Source organism: Mesocricetus auratus, unplaced genomic scaffold, assembly GCF_017639785.1.
Source record: "Mesocricetus auratus isolate SY011 unplaced genomic scaffold, BCM_Maur_2.0 Super-Scaffold_4256, whole genome shotgun sequence".
In the NCBI taxonomy this organism is placed as follows: domain Eukaryota; kingdom Metazoa; phylum Chordata; class Mammalia; order Rodentia; family Cricetidae; genus Mesocricetus; species Mesocricetus auratus.
The window spans coordinates 112796381-112818122 of NW_024429182.1; the positions used below are offsets into that span (position 1 = coordinate 112796381).

The window sequence follows — 21742 nt, forward strand, 5'->3', positions numbered from 1 at the left end:
TCAGGAGGACTAAGATAAACCTCTAGGTTTATATAATAAACAAATAGGGCAAATCTGTTGTTATCTCTGAGCCTTCAGTTTCCTTATCTGGAAAACATGTGTAATGGACTCATCTCTTAGATTTGGAAATGAATTAAAATAATGTAACCAGGACAAGCTTAACAAGCAGTATACAGTTGTCGTTGCTTCAAAATACTTCCATTTCCATTCTTTAGTATTCTATGTCACTCCCAATGCAGCATAATTAATTGATTTTTCCTGTTGCAAATGTTTAACAGCATTTACTGTCTCAGAAGGTTAAATTTTTTTATTTTTTATATATTATCTGCAATTAATAGAACCATGTACCACCGAGTATGAATAATCAGCTAATCTTCCCCAGTCCTCTCCTCCCTCTCTTCACTCTACCTCTGATTATCCCTGAGGTACAACTGAGGAAATTTCATCACGAATCATGTGTGTCTGGAGGCTTCAGATGCAAAAAGAACTAGTATAGCATGCCCACAGTCTTCCTCCCCCATTCTCCTCCCTTCCTCCTCTATATCCCTTCCTCACTTCCTCTTCTCTTCTCTCCTTTCCTTCCTTCATCTCTCCCTTTCTCCTGTCTGCTTGCCCTCTTTCTTCCCTCCTCCCTGAGTCCTCACTCCCTCATCTTTCTTCTTTAAGAACTTACTGAAGCCATTTATATTCCAAGCACCATCCCTGCATCCTGGCACAGCCTGGCCTTAGTTACTCCACTTAGGGTGTCAGTCTAATGCGAAGGGCACTGTAAAAGGGGGTACAGGTTCTGCAAGAAAACCGAGAGACGGCGAAACTGAGACTAGACCCTGGGATCGCATCTCCTTAGGACCATGAGAAATCCAAGAAAATGCAGGAGCAGGGCCAGCCAAGGGAACGTGTGGCAGGGCCAGTGAACCAACCCAGTGGGTGGAAGTGTTTGCTGTACAAGGTGAGCACGGACTCCCAAGGGTTGCCCACTGACCTCCACACATGCATCTGCACACACACCATCCACGCACATGTTAATACACTCTGCTTATTCAAAAAGGAAAGAACACAGGGGCATGAAGACAAGGGAAGTGATGGAATGTGACAGCCAGGCCCTGCCAAGTGAACAGGATGAGAGGGTATGGCTACCAAGATAAGAAGAGAGACATGAGGCTGGAGGAGCAGATAGAAGCCATACTCAAGGAACCCTCAACGACCTGTAGGCAGTGTCCCTACAGGAGGGTGGTGGCAGAACCCTATGCATCTGGGAGTGGATGACAGTGGAACCCAGAATACAGTAGGGAGAGTGAGCTTAAAGGAAAGACACGGTGGTGAGATATGCCACTGAGGGAGCAGAGACTGAGCAAGCCCCTGTGGGGGACTCAATGAGGGAGAGACAGGAAGTGAAAAGCAAGTCCTGACTGCGGGCTGTGAGGCGTAGAGGCGGCTGCTGCAGGTATGTAGACTGACACCTCAGCTTGGCTTTTGTGTTTTACATACACATTACACATGTGTGCAAATGCACGCATGCACACATATGCTCGTGCACGTTCACACACACACACAAATATTTTTTTTAGTTAAGTCCCATAAATAGTTTAGGCAAAATTCTCATTCCTCCTATTTTCTGTTTTGAGGCCACCATGAGCAGCCACAGGGGCATAGAAAGCTCTGGGGATTGGAACACAAGTCACCTGACAGGCACATTCTAGCAAAAGCTGTTTTTTCTGACCAAGCACTGCCATTTCCCAGGACTTCCTTGATTCTTCTCCACTCCGCTCATTCTCTATCAGAGGAAGGAGGAAGCCAGGAAAAAAGGCTGTTTGGGTGGGACGTGCCTTTCAGGAGTGTGGAGCCCCCGAGTGGCACTAGGATGGGGGAAGTGACAGAATATGACAACTAGTGTGATGTCCATTGGATGTTTCAGCTGAGAGTGGACAGAGTGGCGGGCAATTCCAGGGCCGGCCCTCGGAGGTCTGGTCTCAGTGGCAGAGCCAGCACCACGGACAGCAGAGCGGTGAGCAGCACTCCCACCAGCAGCCTGGCCAGACTGAAGTGTTCCAGGTAAATCCAGCGAGCAGCGCCTTCTCGTAGGTGTAGGTACCTGCGCCTTCTCTGCTTCCTTATGCTCCTCTCTGCACCTCTGCCTGCCCTACCCGGTAACCAGCAAGAGATCCCGCCCAGCCTGCAATACGGGGAGCCCACAAGTAGAAGGTCCTGCCCTGCCCAGTCAGAGCCTGAAGGTACACAGAAGAAGCAATCAGGCCTTTCCCCTGCACCCACATAGAGGAGGCTGAATCCTGAACTGAACCCCAGTAGGGCAGCGGGACTCGGGAGCAGGGAGTTAGAGAACCTCAGTGTTCACCATGGGCAGTATGCACAACCTCCAAGAACGGCAGGTCCCTAGGGGCTTGACTGCTCAGCCTCTCTCCACTATGGCAACCAGGAGGAGGGACTCCCTTCCCCAGACCCTCAGCCCATGGCAGCTGGAGCACTGCTCGGCTCTCCAGGTCTGGTTGTCTATTGGCTGAGGGTCCCAGGCTACTTCCACACCTCTACTTCTAGAGACATGTCTTGCTCTTCTCAATTCCTGGCACAGACCAACCTCACTGTGCTGATGACAAGGCCATGGACCTGCTTGTCACACAGGGCTCAGCCTTCCAGGGTAAGTGCAGGTATGAGCCCCTTGACTCCCCTCAGCTAGAGCTGGGCCTGCCCACCCAGACTCCTAGCAGCAGCCCAAGCTGCTCTGTGGGGCATCTGCTGCCTGCCTTGTGCAGCAAGGCTCCAGGTAAGAGCCAAGGAGGCTCAGGCCACACTCTTCCTGCTCAAGGCTTAATCCCTCATTCACACACACACACACACACACACACACACACACACTCTTACTCCCACCTGGTCAAGTATCATTTCACAGAACCACATCTAGATCCTGGTGTCACTCAGGGGTCCACAGGGTGGTATCCTCTTCCCAGTACAGGGAAGTGCCTTTCTTGGGCCTACCTTTGACTTCTCTCCTTCCCACTATAAGTACCAGACCTCACCCAGTTTTCATCTCATAGAGTGACCCTGAAAGGCTTAATTCCCTAACAGTGTGTCTTCAAGGTCACCTTGCCAAAACTAATTCTTGGTCAAATGATTTTGGGAAACACCAATTAAAGCAAGTTATTCAGTTTCTTTCTTACAGGAATTATCAGAGCCTTTATTATACCTGAGGAATGGATTCCTAGGAGGTAGGAAACCTTGCCTTGTTTCCCAAGCACATCTGACCACAGAATTCTTTGCCCACCATTATCACGTGGGCTGGAAATTGGACAAAGCACAATGGAACTTTTGCCTGGAGGAATCGAAACTCTCCCAGTGTTTTCAAAACAGGTAGTGTAGGGTCTAGCAAACTAGGACTAGATAAGTAACCAACCTTCTACTCAGGGATGGCACCACCCACCCTGACAGGCCCCTGCGCCCAGGTCAGTCCTGCTCAGGCTCCTGCTTGGTTGGCAGTCACATGTTTGGTCAGTCTTGCTTACTGCTGCAGGCCTTGCTTGCCCAGCCAGGCTCTTTCCACCTGTGGGCTTAGCTTCAGTAAAACGCTGCAGCCTGGTGGTTACCTTCTTCGTGACCATGCCCAAGAGAGCAGCTTCCAGGGGAGTCAGATATTGAGGATCCCTGAAGAGCAGCCCTATACGCAAAGCTATGCAAAGGAACCCTTCCTTGCTCACTAGAGAGATGGCCGAGGGGATCAATGGCAGGCTGGACTCCGGGACAAGGGCAGGCTCTGGGTGAGGCCACTGACCACTGGGACTTTCTGTTCTTCTCCTCTCCAGGACATGCTGCCCATGCCGGGGGACCCGACGCAGGGGACTGGCAACTATAACATCGAGGACTTTGCTGACCTTGGCATGTTCCCTCCATTTTCTGAGTAGCTTCAGGCAAAGCCAGGCTCCTGCTGCCTAGGAGCTATTCTTGTTATGGCATAGATGCCCATGTTCAAAGGGCCCCCCTTACTCAGCTTGCCCTGCTGCAGAACCTCCAGAAGCTCCCCTTATTCCCCATCTCCCTGGACATGGCATCACCTGGCTCTAGCCCACAGGCTTGGCTTCTTGGGTTTGAAACCTTTGTATTTATTGTACTTTATCTGTGTGCTCAGAAGGGGGCCTCCAGGGTCCGTAAATTCCATTGTGAATAATGTCTAAATGGACAGTTTGCACCCATCAAGTGTTTGCTTGGCATCCACAGTGGCTGGCAGCACCAGCAGGTCTGCCTGGTGCAGAAGCTGGGTTTCTTTCTGCTTTTTCACAGCTGCCGCCTGGGGGCTTCAGGAAGGACTGAGAGGCAGTAACCTGGACTGGAGCCAGGCGCACAGGGACCCAGGCGAGATTCCCACCACTCGCTGTCCTTGATGGCCTGGGGCCAGGTGTGCTTTGTACAGTGAGAATCAGAGTTGTGACTTGGTAGATGTACTGTGATGTGTTGGTGTGTGTGGCCCATGAGAGTGAGAAGCTGTCCCCACTCGGCTGTATTTCAAAGGAGAGCACCACAGGGCCCTGGGAGCTGGGCTGGCAGCCAACCCTCCAGGAGGCAGGACTGGGGAGCTGCTCATGGTGTAAGCCATTTCTTTGGTCCCCTGGCCCTTTTACAGACAGCGTCCACTTAACATTCCTAGCCTTTCCTCCTGGCGACCTATGAGAGTGCTCACTCTTCTCTCACTAGGCCTGAGGGACAGTGTCCTGATTCCATGAAGGGCATGGCATCCTCCCTGCTGTGTAGCAGAGCTGAGCTGTTTCCTGCCCAGCTCCTTCAAAGGTCACACCTGGCCCTCTGTACAGATCCCGATGCCCCGCTTCTCAGTGTCTCTGACACCTTCTACTCAGTAACCTAGGAAAATGGGGCCACATTCTGGGCGGGGAAGCGTGCTCTGGGCCACCTGAGCCTCCATCCTCAGCAGGCAGGAGAGCCAGGCGTATCTCAGAACAGACACAACCAGGCCTTGGAAGCCATGGACTCGGCTCTGGCCACACTCTTACAGTGGTCTTAAGGTAGAACTTTGAGCTAACTTCTAGAAACTTCTGACCCCAGAGTCCCTGTGTTAGTCAGATTTGACAGAGCTTCAGACTCCACAGGTTTTGCAAGTCCCAGAGCTCCTCCCCCGTCCCATGTGCTATGGTGAATGCTCCCTGCCTCCCTTCACTTAATCGAGCCTCATCTCAAGCGTCTCATCACCATGGATCAGCGTGAGTGTGAGAGAAGCCACAGAGCTACCTTAGGCAGGCCCTGGGGTCCTCCGGAACTCTTTCAGGAACCCCTTGTTTGAATGTGGAAGTACAGGCTCTCGGAACAGCCCTGCCTTGCACCTGGCTCCAGGAATGTTGGGAGCATAATAGGTTCCAGGACCCATGAGAGCAGAAAGATCGCATGGATTAAAGGCCTAGGAGAGTAGCACTACATTCCTAAGCTCAGCTTTGCCTGCCACCCAGGGAGCACCAGTGTTTTTATAGGACTCACCTGCAAACTCTGCTTAGCTCAGCAGGAAAACCTTGGGGATCCCCGCCCCTGACAAACTCTGGTCCCAGCGGTCCTCAGACAGCTTTGAACCCTTCCATGGAGACTAATAACACAGTCTGAGGTCCATCCCAGCCTCAGAATTCCAAATAGGTCTCCTATGTGTGCTGCCTGGTATATCTTCTGCCCCAACAGCCTGGAGCTGGCCTCAGGTGGTGAGCATAAGTTATAAAAGAGAAAACAGCCCAAAGCTAGCTTCTGGAGCAAAGTGATGAAACCAGCTGTGGCCTTTAACTTATGAATTAAGAAGCGTGGGGGCTTGAGTTTGGTTTTTTACTACCTTTGGAGGAAAAGTGGGACTTTTCTCAGGTGTGTGACACAGGTTACATGGGCTGTCACTCCCCAATGTGAGCTCACCTGCTTTGTGATGGCTGTGACCTATCACACAAGCAAAAACAAGTCATTTGCTAATCATCAGTAACAAGGTAAAATTGCAACCCTCTGTGTATGTGGCCATGGGTTGTGTGTCCTAACTTGTCAATCCACCCTCCCCTTCCCTACCAAGCTGATGCTCACCTGAAGTGCCACCACTGGGGAAACTGAAGCAGGAAAGGTCATGAGCTCAGGAGTTCAAGACCAACCTGGGCAACAAAATAAATGTATAGCTGAGTAACTTGGCCATGTTCCATGTACTGAGGAGTCACAGAGTCACTAGCTCCCTGACTGCCCTCTTCCGCCATTGCCTAGAATCTGAAACAGCTTTGAAGAGGTAGCTCACAGGGCATGGGCACATTTCTACATGTGACATGCCATGTCTTGTGCCCCAGGGCTGGGTTTGTTCAGGTAGCTTGCAAAGCCTTGTAGGTACAGGTAGTAGCAACATGCAGCTGTTCACAGGCCATGCAGGGCCCCGCACTGTACTTTGTCTAACTATCTGTTTCCTTAAAGAAGAAAATTCCCAGGCAGGCTTCCATGGACAGCAAGCACTTACTCATCTCTCTCTTAGCCTTCCTTCTTAATGGATGTGAACTGTGCCGTGGGTAAATCATTTGTATTTCTTAAGCGTTCTGTATGACTAACAGGTATTAAGTCACTGGGTATGTGTATAACTAATGTAACTGCCTTTTAAATTTTCATTACAATAAAAAATGACTTTGCTCTGAACAGTGAGAGCCTCGGGACCAGCTTGGTAATTGATCAACTTGAGGCACCCGCCCCTGGGAGTCTGGGATAAGCTGCCTCCAGCCAGTCAAGGATGTGCAGTACAGACATGCTGAAGAGTCATACTTCAAGTTCTAGCTCCTTAGGACAGAAAAGGAAACAAGTGATTCTTGAGCAGTGTTCTCAACCTGTGGATCACAACCCCCTTGACAAACCTCTATCTCCAAAAAATATTTACACCATGATTCATAGCAGTAGCAAAATTACAGTTATGAAGTAGCAATGAAAATGATTTTATGGTTGGGGATTACCACAACACGAGGAACTGTATTAAAGGGTCGCAGCTTTAAGAAGGTCGAGAACCACTGTTCTTGAAATTCAGTGGAAGGCAGGGCTCTCTAGAAAACTGGACTTCACAAACACTAAAGGCATTTCTTTTTCCCAAAGACTTTAAAGAGAATGCCTGGAAGAAAGTCCTGAATCATACATCTAAGAAAGACTTGTATCCAGGAACTACTGGATGCAAGGAATTGCTCCTCCAACTCAAGACAGAAATCTTAGTACCAATAAAAATAGCTGAACATACCACAGCAGTGTTTTTCTCAAGAATTCATATATAGGCTGCTGGGTGTGACACATGCCTACAATTGCAGTTCAGATGGGCTGAGGCAGTAGGATTGTCTGAGTGAGTGCAGAAGTTCCAAAGCAGCCTAGGCAGCAACATGGTGAGACTCTCTCTCTCTCTCTCTCTCTCTCTCTCTCTCTCTCTCTCTCTCTCTCTCTTTCTCTGTATTGTTTTGGAGGCTGTCCTGGAACTCACTCTGTATATCAGGCTGGCCTTGAACTCACAGAGATCTGCCTGCCTCTGCCTCCTAAGTGCTGGGATTAAAGGCGTGCACCACCAACACCTGGCAAGAATCTATCTCAAAGCCATGCATTCATGCACAAAGCAGATACGCATATGACATTCCTGGTTAATAGCTTTAGTTCTAGAGAAAAGTTAAAAATTACAAATGTTTTTCAGAATAAGAAAAAAGGAACCCTTATTCATAAGGAAATAATATTTCGTCTTCACATGGAGGTTTCTTAAAGTTTTTGGTTGGTTGGTTTGGGTTTGTTTGGTTTGGTTTCTATGTTTTTTGTTTTTGTTTTTATTTTTCGAGACAAGGTTTCTCTGTGTTGCCCTAGCTGTCCTGGAACTCCTTCTGTACATCAGGCTTGCCTTGGACTCAGAGATCCACTTGCCTCTGCTTCCCAAGTGCTGGGATTAAAGGCGAGCGCTACCAATGCCCAGCTTCTTACAAAATTTTAATGGGACATTTCATTTTATTTTCTATTGACATGATAAAATAACCTGACAAAAGCAATTGAGGGAGAAGGGGTTTATTTTAGTTCACAGCTCTAGATAATATTCATCATGATCAAGAAAGTGTGAGCTTGAAGCAGCTGGTCGCACTTCATCCACAGTCAGGAAGCAGGGGTGAAGCAGCTGGTCGCACTTCATCCACAGTCAGGAAGCAGGGGTGAAGCAGCTGGTCGCATTTCATCCACAGTCAGGAAGCAGGGGTGAAGCAGCTGGTCGTACTTCATCCACAGTCAGGAAGCAGGGGTGAAGCAGCTGGTCGTACTTCATCCACAGTCAGGAAGCAGGGGTGAAGCAGCTGGTCCCACTTCATCCACAGTCAGGAAGCAGGGGTGAAGCAGCTGGTCGCACTTCATCCACAGTCAGGAAGCAGGGGTGAAGCAGCTGGTCGCATTTCATCCACAGTCAGGAAGCAGGGGTGAAGCAGCTGGTCACACTTCATCCACAGTCAGGAAGCAGGGGTGAAGCAGCTGGTCCCACTTCATCCACAGTCAGGAAGCAGGGGTGAAGCAGCTGGTCACACTTCATCCACAGTCAGGAAGCAGGGGTGAAGCAGCTGGTCCCACTTCATCCACAGTCAGGAAGCAGGGGTGAAGCAGCTGGTCCCACTTCATCCACAGTCAGGAAGCAGGGGTGAAGCAGCTGGTCGCACTTCATCCACAGTCAGGAAGCAGGGGTGAAGCAGCTGGTCGCATTTCATCCACAGTCAGGAAGCAGGGGTGAAGCAGCTGGTCACACTTCATCCACAGTCAGGAAGCAGGGGTGAAGCAGCTGGTCACACTTCATCCACAGTCAGGAAGCAGGGGTGAAGCAGCTGGTCGCACTTCATCCACAGTCAGGAAGCAGGGGTGAAGCAGCTGGTCGCATTTCATCCACAGTCAGGAAGCAGAGGTGAAACAGCTGATCACACTTTATACACAGTCAGGAAGCAGGGGTGAAGCAGCTGGTCGCACTTCATCCACAGTCAGGAAGCAGGGGTGAAGCAGCTGGTCACACTTCATCCACAGTCAGGAAGCAGGGGTGAATAAGCTGGTCGCACTTCATCCACAGTCAGGAAGCAGGGGTGAAGCAGCTGGTCACACTTCATCCACAGTCAGGAAGCAGGGGCGAAGCAGCTGGTCACACTTCATCCACAGTCAGGAAGCAGGGGTGAAGCAGCTGGTCACACTTCATCCACAGTCAGGAAGCAGGGGTGAAGCAGCTGGTCACACTTCATCCACAGTCAGGAAGCAGGGGCGAAGCAGCTGGTCACACTTCATCCACAGTCAGGAAGCAGGGGTGAAGCAGCTGGTCCCACTTCATCCACAGTCAGGAAGCAGGGGTGAAGCAGCTGGTCGCACTTCATCCACAGTCAGGAAGCAGGGGTGAAGCAGCTGGTCGCATTTCATCCACAGTCAGGAAGCAGAGGTGAAACAGCTGATCACACTTTATACACAGTCAGGAAGCAGGGGTGAAGCAGCTGGTCGCACTTCATCCACAGTCAGGAAGCAGGGGTGAAGCAGCTGGTCCCACTTCATCCACAATCAGGAAGCAGGGGTGAATAAGCTGGTCACACTTCATCCACAGTCATGAAGCAGGGGTGAATAAGCTGGTCGCACTTCATCCACAGTCAGGAAGCAGGGGTGAAGCAGCTGGTCACACTTTATCCACAGTCAGGAAGCAGGGGTGAAGGCACGGTAGTGTTCAGCTTTGGTTCATAGTTTATCGACATTATATGTAACCTAAGTGGTCCTGCTCACAATTAAGATGGGTGTTCCCACATCAGTAATCCTACTCATCACACACACACACACACACACACACACACACACACACACACACACACACACACAACGCCAAAGAACCCATCTGTGGTTCTATTTTGTCAAGTTGAAAATTAGTACTAACTACCACAGACCTATTTTCTAAAGAGTACATGTTGCTTATAAAATAATAAAACTTATTTTAAAAGAACAAATCGCCCACTAGAGGAGGAGGAAAATGTGATTTGTCACTCGTTCACTGAGAAATCCTGAAGTGTTTTGCCTCAGAAAGGTGTAACAGAAAAGTGTCTATGACCAGTGTGCCCTATCACTGCACAAGTCCATGAATGGGAAGCTGGGTGGACTGCAGAGTAGGGGCACAGTACAAAGAAACAGCAAATAAAAGCCAGATTCTTGCCAGGACCTGAGCTGACACCCTACCTATGTTCCTTCTGTTGTCGATAAACTATGAACCGAAGCAAACTCTCTACATAATTATTTTCCTAATTGTGCACATAATATAAGCCATGTGAGAATATAGAACGTTATTAAGGATTAAACTGTGAGTAAGTGACATGCACTTGTAATCTGTGCACTAGGGAGGTGGGGATAGCCAGATCCTTGGAGCTCACTGGCGAGCCAGTCTGCTGATAAAGATGAGTTCTAGGTTCAGTGTCTGTCTCAAAAGGAAATGAAAAGATGATGATTCCGAAGGAGCATCATCCAAGGTTGATCTCTCTGTCTTCACATTCCCTTGCACACACCTGAACGCATACACATAATATTGTGTTCTGATTCATCATCAGTAAGCCTGAGTAGAGGGAGGAAGGGTCAAGTCCGGAAGTGAGGACATTGACTGCTCAGAATTCAGAGAGTGTGTAGGGAAAGCTTAGCACGTGTCATACTGCTATCCAGAGATCCCCATCATCTCCCAGTCTCTCCTCAACTTCCACAGGGGAAATTAAGGCGTGTCCTGGATTGCTGTTTGCCTGCTCATCTTCTCAAGCTTGTTATTTCTGGAAACACTTATGTGACACCTACCACCTGTTATGCATAGTGCTGGCATTGGGTTAACATAAAGAAAAACTAGGCTTCCTAAGTATAAAGAGTTCCCCATCACTAGGGAAATAGATGAGCAAGCAGAACATGAATTTCTGGAATATGCTAAGAGTCTAGGAATAGGATATCCATTAAGCTCCAATATAAAAGAGGGCTGTATTCAGGAAAGACTGGGGTGATCAGCATGACAACCACTGGCTCCTATGGCAATTATATGGTAAAAAGAGCCAAGGAGAAAACACCCTGCCCCTGATTTGACCACAGGACCAAGCCTTGAAATCCCACCAGTCCCTGAGCTCTATACCCTGTCCAGTTTGCTGCTGTTTCTCACCTGAGCCAGCCTCCTGGACTCTTCCTTTCCCAATAAATATCTCAAGTGAGGTTTGTTAATGCTGTGTGATATTTTCACTAGAACAGAACCCAGCTGTATCAACTTTTGCTGTAGCCAAAGCCTGAGAGGAGGAGAATTGTAACACTTTCACTAGGGGAATTTTCCCCTAGCAAATAAGAGTTGTTACATTACAGGGAACTTGGGCAGAGCAGTAACACTTCTCTAGATCAGAGCTATAACAACTTTGCCAGGTAAACCCTTTCCTGCCAGAGCAGAGTTGTTACACTTGTATTGGGGAAATCTTCCCCTGGAGCAGGACTGTAAGCTGTTGTACTCATGGTGACTTATGGTTTTCCTTGGCTCCTGACTTCCAGGATTCCTTTTCATCCATGCTGCAATGCTTACTTACAACAAAGGTGTCTTTGCTGACTCACAGCTTCTGAGCTCAGTTCTTTCAGGGAACACTTAAAGCATTCCCATCTCAAATCCCAAGACTCTAATAAAGTATGCCACAGGGGCAATCTCTCTGCAGGACACTAAATTAGAATGCCTGACACACATCCTGCCTCTGGTTCTTAGATACCACCTCCCAGCCACTGATTCCTCCTACATTTTACTAAAAGTCAAAGACATATATGAAAAAAATTAATTAGTTTGATGCTAATGAGCAAAGAACACATTTTACCATCATGATGTGGTAGCATGTGGGCAACTTCTTTTCCCCAGGCTCCTCAAGGGAAGAAGAATTTTTGTTCATTTTTCTCTTTAAGTCTACATCCTTAAATGGTCATCATGTTTCTCTTGCTGCCATGTCAACAGTGATATAAGTGATGATGTCACAATGGGCTACTGGAAACTATGGAGATCTCTCAGGCCTTCTCAACTCTTGGGAAATGTGGTTTGAGAGTTTCCTATGGAAAAGCTCACACAGCTACCTGGTCATCAAGGAGACATGACACTGAGAGCCAAGTAGATACTAAAGGTAAGTCATTATAATTCCACCTTCCATGGCAGGATATGGGTTCATTGAAGACCGGCGGGCTCTGTCTTCAGGTAAGGAAGCCAGGAGACCTCTGTCCAAGTCAGGTTGCTACCAGCTCACTTGGAGGAAGCATAAAGAGAAAAAAAATTACTCCTTTGGTGAAAGCTGCCTCTGGACTTTGAATCATGAGGTCATGTTCACGATAATTCAGAGTCCATGGCACTCAGTCCCTGATCTTTAAGTGATCAGAAGCTCAGTGCACTCTGGGTCCCTCGCTGTTCCTTCATGGCCCAGGTCTAGAGTGAGCCCATACGAACTGATGGCAAACTGGTGGTTTCCAGGTACATCTCAACTACCAACCCTATGCTGACTATGAATCAGTATCTTGTATTTTTATTCCTACTTCAAGCTGTGATGTGGAGGCTGAGAGCTGAGGTGGACACATTCTGGGCCTTTGGTTGTGGCAGACACAGGTTGCAATCAGAGGCAGGCTGGGAGGAGACAAGGCCAGGATCAGAAAGATGCAAAAACGTCTCAGCATCTCAGCTGGGGGCTTGGGGCTTTGCACCTTTGTATTAATGGAAAGCTGTCCAGATAACCATTCTTACTTTAGTGTGTGTGAAGACAGGGAAAGCGATATCGTGCAAAGAGGGGTGGCGTCTAAACTGAATCCTCCATGTCAGTGAAGATTCTGAGTGAGAAACAGACAACACTGACAAGCACGGGGGAAGGAAGTGATTCCCGGCCACCATGAGGCAGCTAGGGGGTTCTGGGACCAGCTCATGGAGTGAGTATGTCTCAGGCAGATGGCCTGAAGATGAAGAGATGGAAGAGGCAGAGGATGTAGCTGTGGCTGGGATAGAAATGCTGGGTCTTGCCGGGTGGTGGTGGCGCATGCCTTTAATCCCAGCACTCGGGAGGCAGAGGCAGGCGGATCTCTGTGAGTTTGAGGCCGAGCTGGACCGACAGCCTCCAAAACAATACAGAGAAACCCTGTCTTGTAAAACCAAAAAAAAAAAAAAGAAAGAAAGAAAGAAATGCTGGGCCTCATTGTGTCCTGAGCCAACGGAGCCAAGGATTAGTCATAGAGTGAGTGAGTGGCCCGTAACCCAAGGGACCATTGCCCTCCGTGTGGTGGTTGACATAAATGAGGCAGTTAGGGTTGAGAGCACGCAGCCTGGCTAAGCAAACCAGAGAAGCCAGCCGAGATCCTGTCAACTACTGTTATCCTCTCAGGAAGAACATGTCAGGACTTGGGACATTTTCATACCCACCATCTTTGTGTTTTCTTTCAAGCCAAAACAAGCACCAACCTCACAATTGTAAGGTCCTGCTCTGCCAAAGCACGAAGTCGTGTGCCAGAGCCTTCCCATCCAATCAAGCAGCTTGCCAGTGACTCCCAGAAGCTGACGCACCCACCACAACTGGTGTCAGCAGTGGAGCCCCTCCATGTTGTAGTTCATGTTTTCTCAAGTGTCCCTGTGGGGACCATTCCCTCTGTGGACTTGACACTGAAGCCCTGCTCAGTCTCTCAGGATTTCAGCCCCTTGCCGGGGTGAGATGTACTCCACCTCCACGTGCCCACTCCTGAGGTTGCCTTCTGTGGAATTACAGGGCAGAGGAACTGACAGACGGAGGTACCACACTCCTTCCACGTTTTCTTGGGAACTCTCCCCTAATAAGCCACTTTCACACACATTTCACGTGGATTCCAAGCTCAGACGGTGGCCCTGAAACAAATGCCAAACCACAGAAGCATGGAGAGTAAGAACTTGGAAGTGCTTGCATGGAAATTATTCTGTCAACAATGTATATTTCAAGTGCTAAGGACACAATTTGGATTAGAGAGATAGTAAATTGTTTTTTTCTGACAAGCAGGACATGAGTTCTATTTCAGAACCCAATTTAAAAAGGAAAAAAAGGCTTGGTACAATGGCATGTGCTTATAATCGCAGCGTTGGGTAGGCAGAGACAGGTGAGTCCTGTGGGGCTCTCTGGTCAGCCAGCCTCACCTACTTGTCAAGTTTCAGATCAATGAGAGACTCTGACTAAAGAAAATAAATGGGGGAGAAGGCTGGAAAGATGATGCAATCAGTACATTGCTGCTCAAGCATGAAGGTCTGAGTGTAGACCACAGCACCCACATACAAGCATAGCATGGGGGTCTGAGTGTAGCCCATAGCACCCACATACAAGCATAGCATGGGGGTCTGAGTGTAGACCGCAGCACCCACATACAAGCATAGCATGGGGGCAAGTGCTTATAACCCCAGGGCTAGTGAAGAGGTGAGGGGATACAGGCAGACCCCTGAAGCTCATTGGTCAGTCTGCCTAAGAACCAGCGAGCCTCAGTTCAGTGAGAGACCCTGTCTCAGAAAGTCAAGGTGGAGAGAGCTTGTAGAAAAACACCCACCACAGCCGGGCGGTGGTGGCGCACGCCTTTAATCCCAGCACTCGGGAGGCAGAGGCAGGTGGATCTCTGTGAGTTCGAGGCCGGGCTGGACCGATAGCCTCCAAAACAATACAGAGAAACCCTGTCTCGTAAAACCAAAAAAAAAAAAGAAAGGAAAAGAAAAGAAAAACACCCACCACTAATCTCTGGCCTCCACATCCATATGGACACACTCACATTAATAATGTGCATACTCCAAATACACAATACATGGGCACATACATGAACAATTCACACACACTCATTCTTGCACATATGCTATGGACACAATGTAGTCTTTCCTTTAAAAAATTACTGTATTTCTACTGTTTTGATACTGAAGATGTGGACAAGACTTTGAGCTCACAGAAACCTGTTTTTCCAAGATCTGGGAGGCGCAGCCTGTCTTTGTTTACCTGGGACTTTCCACTGTTCGCAGCAGAAGCCCCACGTTCCAGGAAATGCCTTAAGTCCTGGGAAACTAGGACATTTGCTCACCCAGCCCAGGACCCCAGGATTTGTTGGCAAGGAAGGCAGGGTCCTGGAGAGGAGGAAGTGAACAGAATTTTGCAAGAGCACAGAAGGCATGAACCTCAGCAACAGCTGAGACCAGGTTCTCAAATGAAAAAAAAGAGTCTACAAGTTCAAAAGACTTTTATTTTCTTTCCCAAGAGCCTTAGCAAGAGAGAAAAGCTGGGTAAAGTGCTTGTCACTCATTTGTGAACATGAGACCCATATAAATCTCCAGAACCCATATAATGCCAGGAGATCCGGTGGCCGGCCTGTAATCCCAGCCCTCAGGAAACCGAGAAGAGATCCACAGAGCAGGCTGGCTAGTTAGCCTAGCATACCGGTGAGCTCCAGGTTCAACTAGAGATCTTACCTCCATATAAGGTGAAAATCAAGCAACACAGCTGACATTCACATTTTTTGACCTCCATTCACATGTGTGCACATTTGCATACATGTGTGCCCACACAGGTGAACATGCACAGACACACACAGAAGAAAAAGAGACAACGGCTTCACTTAGCCAAGACTTAAATGAACAAGACCAAGTGTCAGACCCTGCCCATAGAAACTGAGGGACCATTTCCATTCCCTGCAACTCACTAGACAGGTTGAGAATGACCTTTACACCTTACCCTGGACCCAGTCAGGGTTGCCTGCTCTGCTTGAGACGACACCACAGCAGGAATGGCAACTGAGAGCCTGGCTTGGAAGAAATAACACACATTGAGCCAGACTTCTGTAGAAAACACTTTCTCTCCTTTGAGGAAAACCAGCACATGATCCCTGCTGAACCTGCAGCTAGTTACCATGCCACACTCCTACATACATGTGTGCTGTTACGTGATTCACATGATCTTTGTCAAGCCTAAAGTCAGTTACCTCACACATACATGTGTGCTGTTGCATAATTAGCCATGTACAGGATGTGGAACCTGCCTAACTGTCCATCAGATAAGTAAAGACTATGTAATATGCATAGTTTCATTCAGCATGGAAGAACAAGATCATGTCATCTGCAGTGAATTAAGACTAGAGACGGTGTTGATACAAGCCAGTCTCAGACAAATATTGCACATTTTTCTCTCATATGTATAAGCAAAGTTTAAGTACATAGATATATTAATATATACATAGGTATTTTATAAGTCACATAAAAGTAGAAGGGGTACTTTTTAATTGTTTTATGCCTTGAGAATTGTATATGCAATAATATATTTTGATTTTATTTACCCTCCCAATTCTCCTCCTAACTCCTCCTTGGTCTACCTACCAGGGTCACACACTTAAAGAAACTGACTTTTCCCCTCCCGGACAGCAATTGTCATATCTCCTCAGCTGGGGGCTTGTTCATGAGTTCCCACTCCATGCCGGAACGCTGGCTGGCTTGCTTTTGTGCAGATCCTGTACAAGCCTTGTGCGGGCAGCCACAGCTGGTATGAGTGCCTCAGTGTTCTGGTCCTGTCATGTCCTGAAGACTGAGCTTCAGCCTAGTCCTCTCGGACCGCTGACTCTTATATCTGCCCACCCATCTCCCCAGTTGTGCCCTCAGCTTTCAGGGAAGCGGGGTGATACAGATGTGTGATTTGTGACTAAGCACCCCACAGACACTTATTCTCTGCACTGGAGCCAGCTCCTGCACTGACTGCTGTCCACTACACAAACTTCTCTGATGAGGGCTGAGAGCTGCTAGTGGACGGGTGTAGAAATATTAGTTTAGAGGGCAGTCTGGTACTATGCCCATTTAGCTGTCAACTTCATTTCTCCATGTCCTGTGACAAAAGTTTGTCACCGTAGGGTCTTACCATCAAGTGGATCAATGCAATGGCTTCTGGTGACTTGGAGGGTCTCTGAGACATCCCTGACCACCAACTCAGATGGAAGTATCCCATAACTGGCACTGAGCTTTGCATTTGGCCGCCTGTGGCTTCTGGGAGGAGCATCATCCCCTTTGTAGGATAGCTCCTATTAAACTCTTTTATAAGAAAAAAGTAAACAGATAGGCAGGCTTGGTGGTACATGTCTGCCCCCCTCCAGATTTGTTTACTTTATAATTTTTGTGTATTCATGTTTTGCTGCATATATGTAAGTACACCACGTGCATGACTAGAGGTTAGCACAGGGTGTCAGATTCCCTGGGACTGGAGTTACTGACAGTTGTGAGCAGCCCTGTGCATGCTGGGAATCAAACCTGGGTTCCCTGCAAGAGCAACAAATGCTCTTAACTGCTGAGCCATCTCTCCAGCCCAGGAACACATTCTTTAATTTCCAGTACTTGGGAGGCACAGGTAGGCAGATCTCCTTGAGTTCACCACCAGTGGGTGGCCTTTTCAAACATCTTTAGTGTTATCCTCCCATACATGTGCTCCCTCTTCCACTCTACCCTCCCGACCCTCTCCCCACTTAAACATCCCTGCCTGTTATTCCCCTTTTACCAGAAGGGTTGGTTTTAGAGCAGATAAAGGGATAAAAGCAGGAGAGGTGGGCCAAGAGACTTGAATGGAGAAAGACAAATACCATGTTTTCTCATGGGGAATCTAGGAGAGTGTGTGTGTGTGTGTGTGTGTGTGTGTGTGTGTGTATAAATGGTTCCAGAGGTCTGAGGACTAGGAAGTGGCTGAAACCTGGATCTTGGCTTTGGAAAAGAAAGGGAAGAGGCTGGGGTGAGGTCCCGGGGGAGAAATAGTGAAATTTTGCACTCTCCTCCACCTGTGTACTGTGCCCAGGAGGACCTCTTAGAGCAGCTGGTGTCTCCCTCCCCTCCGGCTGCCCTGGCATGTCAGCATATTCTCCCACCATTGGAGAACAGAGGAAAAGGGTGATGGGGCCACCCTGAGACTCATCCCCAACAGGGAGATGCAATTCTCCACCTCAGAAGTATAGAGGCCAGGCCTGCAATGAGCTGCTGGAGGCAACCTTGCTTATCATGGTGAAGCTACTTGCAAAAGATTGACAGGTTAGCTCTCCTAGCAAACTTTCTCCTCGGATCTTGATGGAATTAATTTACCATCTTTTTAGAAATAAAGTTTAAGTGGAGCAGAGTGGTACATGCCTTTAATCCCAGCACTCATGAGACAGAGGATCTCTATGAGTTTGAAGCTAGCCTGGTCTACAGAGCAAATTTCAGATCAGTCAAAGCTATGCCTCATAAAACGAGTGGAGGGGAGAGGAAAGTTAAAACAAAAGAAGTAAAAACAGACATAGGTGTGTGTATTTATGTATTGGGTTTTATTTTGTTGTGTTTTGTCAGACCCCTCGGGTCACCCCTATATCATCAAATGTTCAAATAATGCGCAGATACTCCTTGACTTCAGGGGGTTAAAATAAGCCCGTAAGTTGAGAATATGGTAAGTAAAAATGTGTTTAATAAATTTAACCTCCTGAACATCATAGCACTTAAGCAGGCTCAGAACACTGCTAGAATTTGGCAAAAATCATGCAACACAGTTTATTTTATAATAAGTGCAGTCTATTGAATGGTATCCTCAGAGTGAAGAAGGGAGTGGTTAAATGGGCACACAGCATAATGGTTTCCAAAGAAGTATAGCTTCCCCCCAATGTATATGGTTTTTGTATCATCATAAAGCTGAAAGTTGGCAAGTTAAACTATTGCAGGTTCCGGGACTGTCTAATCACTGATCCCAACATCTATAATGATGCTAATTCAGGTACTCACACAGCTGGGCTCAGCCTCATGGGATGAGCCTGTGGTGTCCCACAGTTGTCTTATAAATAAAAAATGAGACCAATATACCGTCCTTCATTACATGGTCATATGATTCTAGTGATGTAGCAATATAGGCTTGGAGAAGATCATTGTAAATTTCTGGCTTTATCTTAAGTACAATATTTTCTTTAAGTACAAGCCATGAAAACTAATATGTATATCCAGCAAAACCTGTTTACTATACCCATAATTTATTTTTCAAAAATTATTCAGTCCAAGAGAAAAAAAGAAATATCTTTAGTGACTTGCATAAAGTAAGATTTATTATAAAATGATGTATTTTATTCTCTTCCCCACTTTTTCCAGACTTACTCTATTTAAGCAGCAGGAATAGGCTCTATCTATCCCTAGTAGACAGAATAACAGAAGTTGATTTAAGTGTTCAATGGCTTGTAACCATGCCCTTTTGACCAACAATGGGACACATTGTATATCAATTACCTCTGAGTTGGAACATTCCATCCTGAGAGAAAGCTCACTAAGATTTGAGAAGTTATAAATGAATGTTGTTAAGACTCAGGAAGTAAACAACTCACAAGTCTCAGTAGTTCCCTACAACTTACCAGATATATAAGACCTCCCCCTTCTCAAGGTTGTAATGACAGTAAGCACTGCTGAGAAGTCTCAGATTAGCACAACTATATAGAAAAGACTCCTTGATTCATTAAGCTTCTGGCCAGTCCCGCAGAGATTCCCCAGAGTACCATCTTTAATAAATTTCGCCCATGCTGGGCAGGGCTTTCAATGATACAGCTGCACTTAAATAGTCCTGGTTCCTTTAAGTAACCCCTTACCATATTTCTTTAAGCAATCCTAATATACTTATTGCTTCATAAGATGGATTTCAGTAATATCATTATTTTGATCTATCATCAGTTCCCTAGATGGGGTGAATAGACCTTTCTGTTTTATCTCTGTAGGAGTAGTGTCACAAACGCACGTGCCCTATACTGATCCTATAAGATTATTTTTTGAGCCTGTTATTCCCTATTGCCTAGAAGTATAGCCATCACAACAAGTTTACTCATATGTTTGTGAAGATGCTTGTGAGAACTGGCTGTTCTGACAGTTGTATAAAAGTATAGAGCTTGGGAAGAAGGTTCAGTGAAGGTTCTATGCAAGCATGAAGACCTGAGTTCAAATCCCCAGTACCTGAATAATAAGCTGGGGGGTGAAACCAGTCAGATCCTAGGAAGTTGCTGGCCAGTCTGCCTAGTTGAAGCAGAAAACTCCAGGTTCAGTAAGAAACCGTCTCAAAAATATTAAGATGGAGAGCAGCAGTGGGAGATACATGATGTTCAACTCTGTCCTCTACATGAACATGTGTGGGTGAGGGGACACACACACCACATATATACACAAGCACACACACAGGAAGTACACAATGCTTAATGATGGTGATAGCTGACAATTTTGCTCATATCTTTCATATTATACTTTCTCATTATTTTAGAATACACTACTTAGCTAATGAGGTGAATGTGAGGCAGTATGCCTTACTTTCCCAGCACCAGGACGCCACGACAGCAACCTAGGCTGTCTGGATATGTTGGTGTTCACGTGTTGCTGTTTGCACGATGAAAATGACTAGAGGACTGAGGGTGCACTGCACTTCCCAGATAATGTCTTTCGGGAACTGAGACATGATGGTGTTAAGGCATAAGAAACATCCAAGCATTTTGCAAAATGGAGTCTTTCTTGAAAGTTAGAGTTTCTCTGGTGTTTTAACTGAACTTTAAAAATGAAAGCTTTCTTCATTCTCTTACAATTTAAGAGGCCAGAAGTTTGAAGCCAGTCTCAGGACTTAAGTCTAGATGGTGGCTGGGGCAGTCTACCAGGAAGCTCCTAGAAGAATCTATTGCATACTTTTGTCTTTAATAATTCTTTCTCTCAAGTAAAAATGCCCAATAGAGCATGCCAATATGATAGCTTCAATGACAGCCACAGATGCAGGCTAAATTCATCATTACTTTTCCTCTGTTGGTTGGCAGTGAAGAAAGTGATGGTCACCATCAGGTGTCAAAGACATGGAGTCAATGGACATGTGCCAAATACAACTGAAAGTTGTGGGTCAGGCCAACTTTTTGACATATCTACCACAATGCATCTTGGCCCTGCAGGCCCACAAGTGCACACAAGTCAATGCCCACAAACATACATGTAAATGCATGTTTGTGGAAGGTTAGGCAGCACTATTTTGAACAACTGAAAAGGGGAAACAGCCGTCAAATCCATTGTCAAGAATAAGTTTTGTAAGCAAATGATAATTATTCTACCCAGCTACATTCCTTTGATGAAAGACAGACACATTCTGCAGTCACAGACCTTCCTTGTGACTCTGTATCAGGTATGAGCAACAACACTTCTCATAGGGGTTCCTTTTCTCTGCCTGCTATCCCCATTTTCCATATGATGCTGGGAGAGGTGAAGGGGTCAGGGTAGGAGGTGAGAAAAAATAATTCTTTCTCTGTTCATCTTCTCCCTCTTTCTCTTCATCCCCTTCCTTCCCTCACTCTCCTCCTTTTCCTCCTCTCTTTGAGGCTGGCCCCCAACTTCAGATCCTCTTGGCCCTGCCTCCTGAGTATTGATCTGTAAGCATGAAAGTGTGTGTCACCACATCTGGCTTTGTTCCTTGCCCTTTTCTTCATCTTTAATTTAAAAAATTGAAATATAATTACAACATTTCCTACTTCCCTTTTCTAATTCCAACCTTTTATGTCCCAACCCCTAGTTATTTATCAAATTCATGGCCTCTTCTATCATTGATAATTATTACATATATGTGTAAACACATGATTTGCAGATTCCTTCCCTTCATTCCTTGATGTGAAAACCCTTAAATAACTTCAGCCTCCGCCACCTTTGCCTCGTCTATAGCTACTAATGCTGCTCTACCCTCCTCCCTCCTACTATACTTGGAACAACCTCCCACATGAAGACCCTCAATGA

The 21742-nt window shown here is 47.0% G+C and overlaps 1 protein-coding gene across 9 annotated transcripts in view; it reads left to right on the forward strand.

Moving 5' to 3' along the window:
- Window positions 1-6651, forward strand: part of Arnt2 (aryl hydrocarbon receptor nuclear translocator 2) — a 148849-nt gene extending 142198 nt beyond the window's left edge. For 8 of the 9 annotated variants that reach the window (XM_005077855.4, XM_013118935.3, XM_013118934.3 and 5 more), the window contains exons 18-19: window positions 1916-2052; window positions 3813-6651. In XM_005077855.4, the coding sequence (XP_005077912.1) occupies window positions 1916-2052; window positions 3813-3911 (236 nt within the window). In that variant the 3' untranslated portion in view covers window positions 3912-6651. Of the gene's footprint in view, window positions 1-1915; window positions 2085-3812 lie in introns of all 9 variants that reach the window. The other variant, XM_040729064.1, reaches the window with a different exon arrangement.
- Window positions 6652-21742: the final 15091 nt, after the last annotated feature.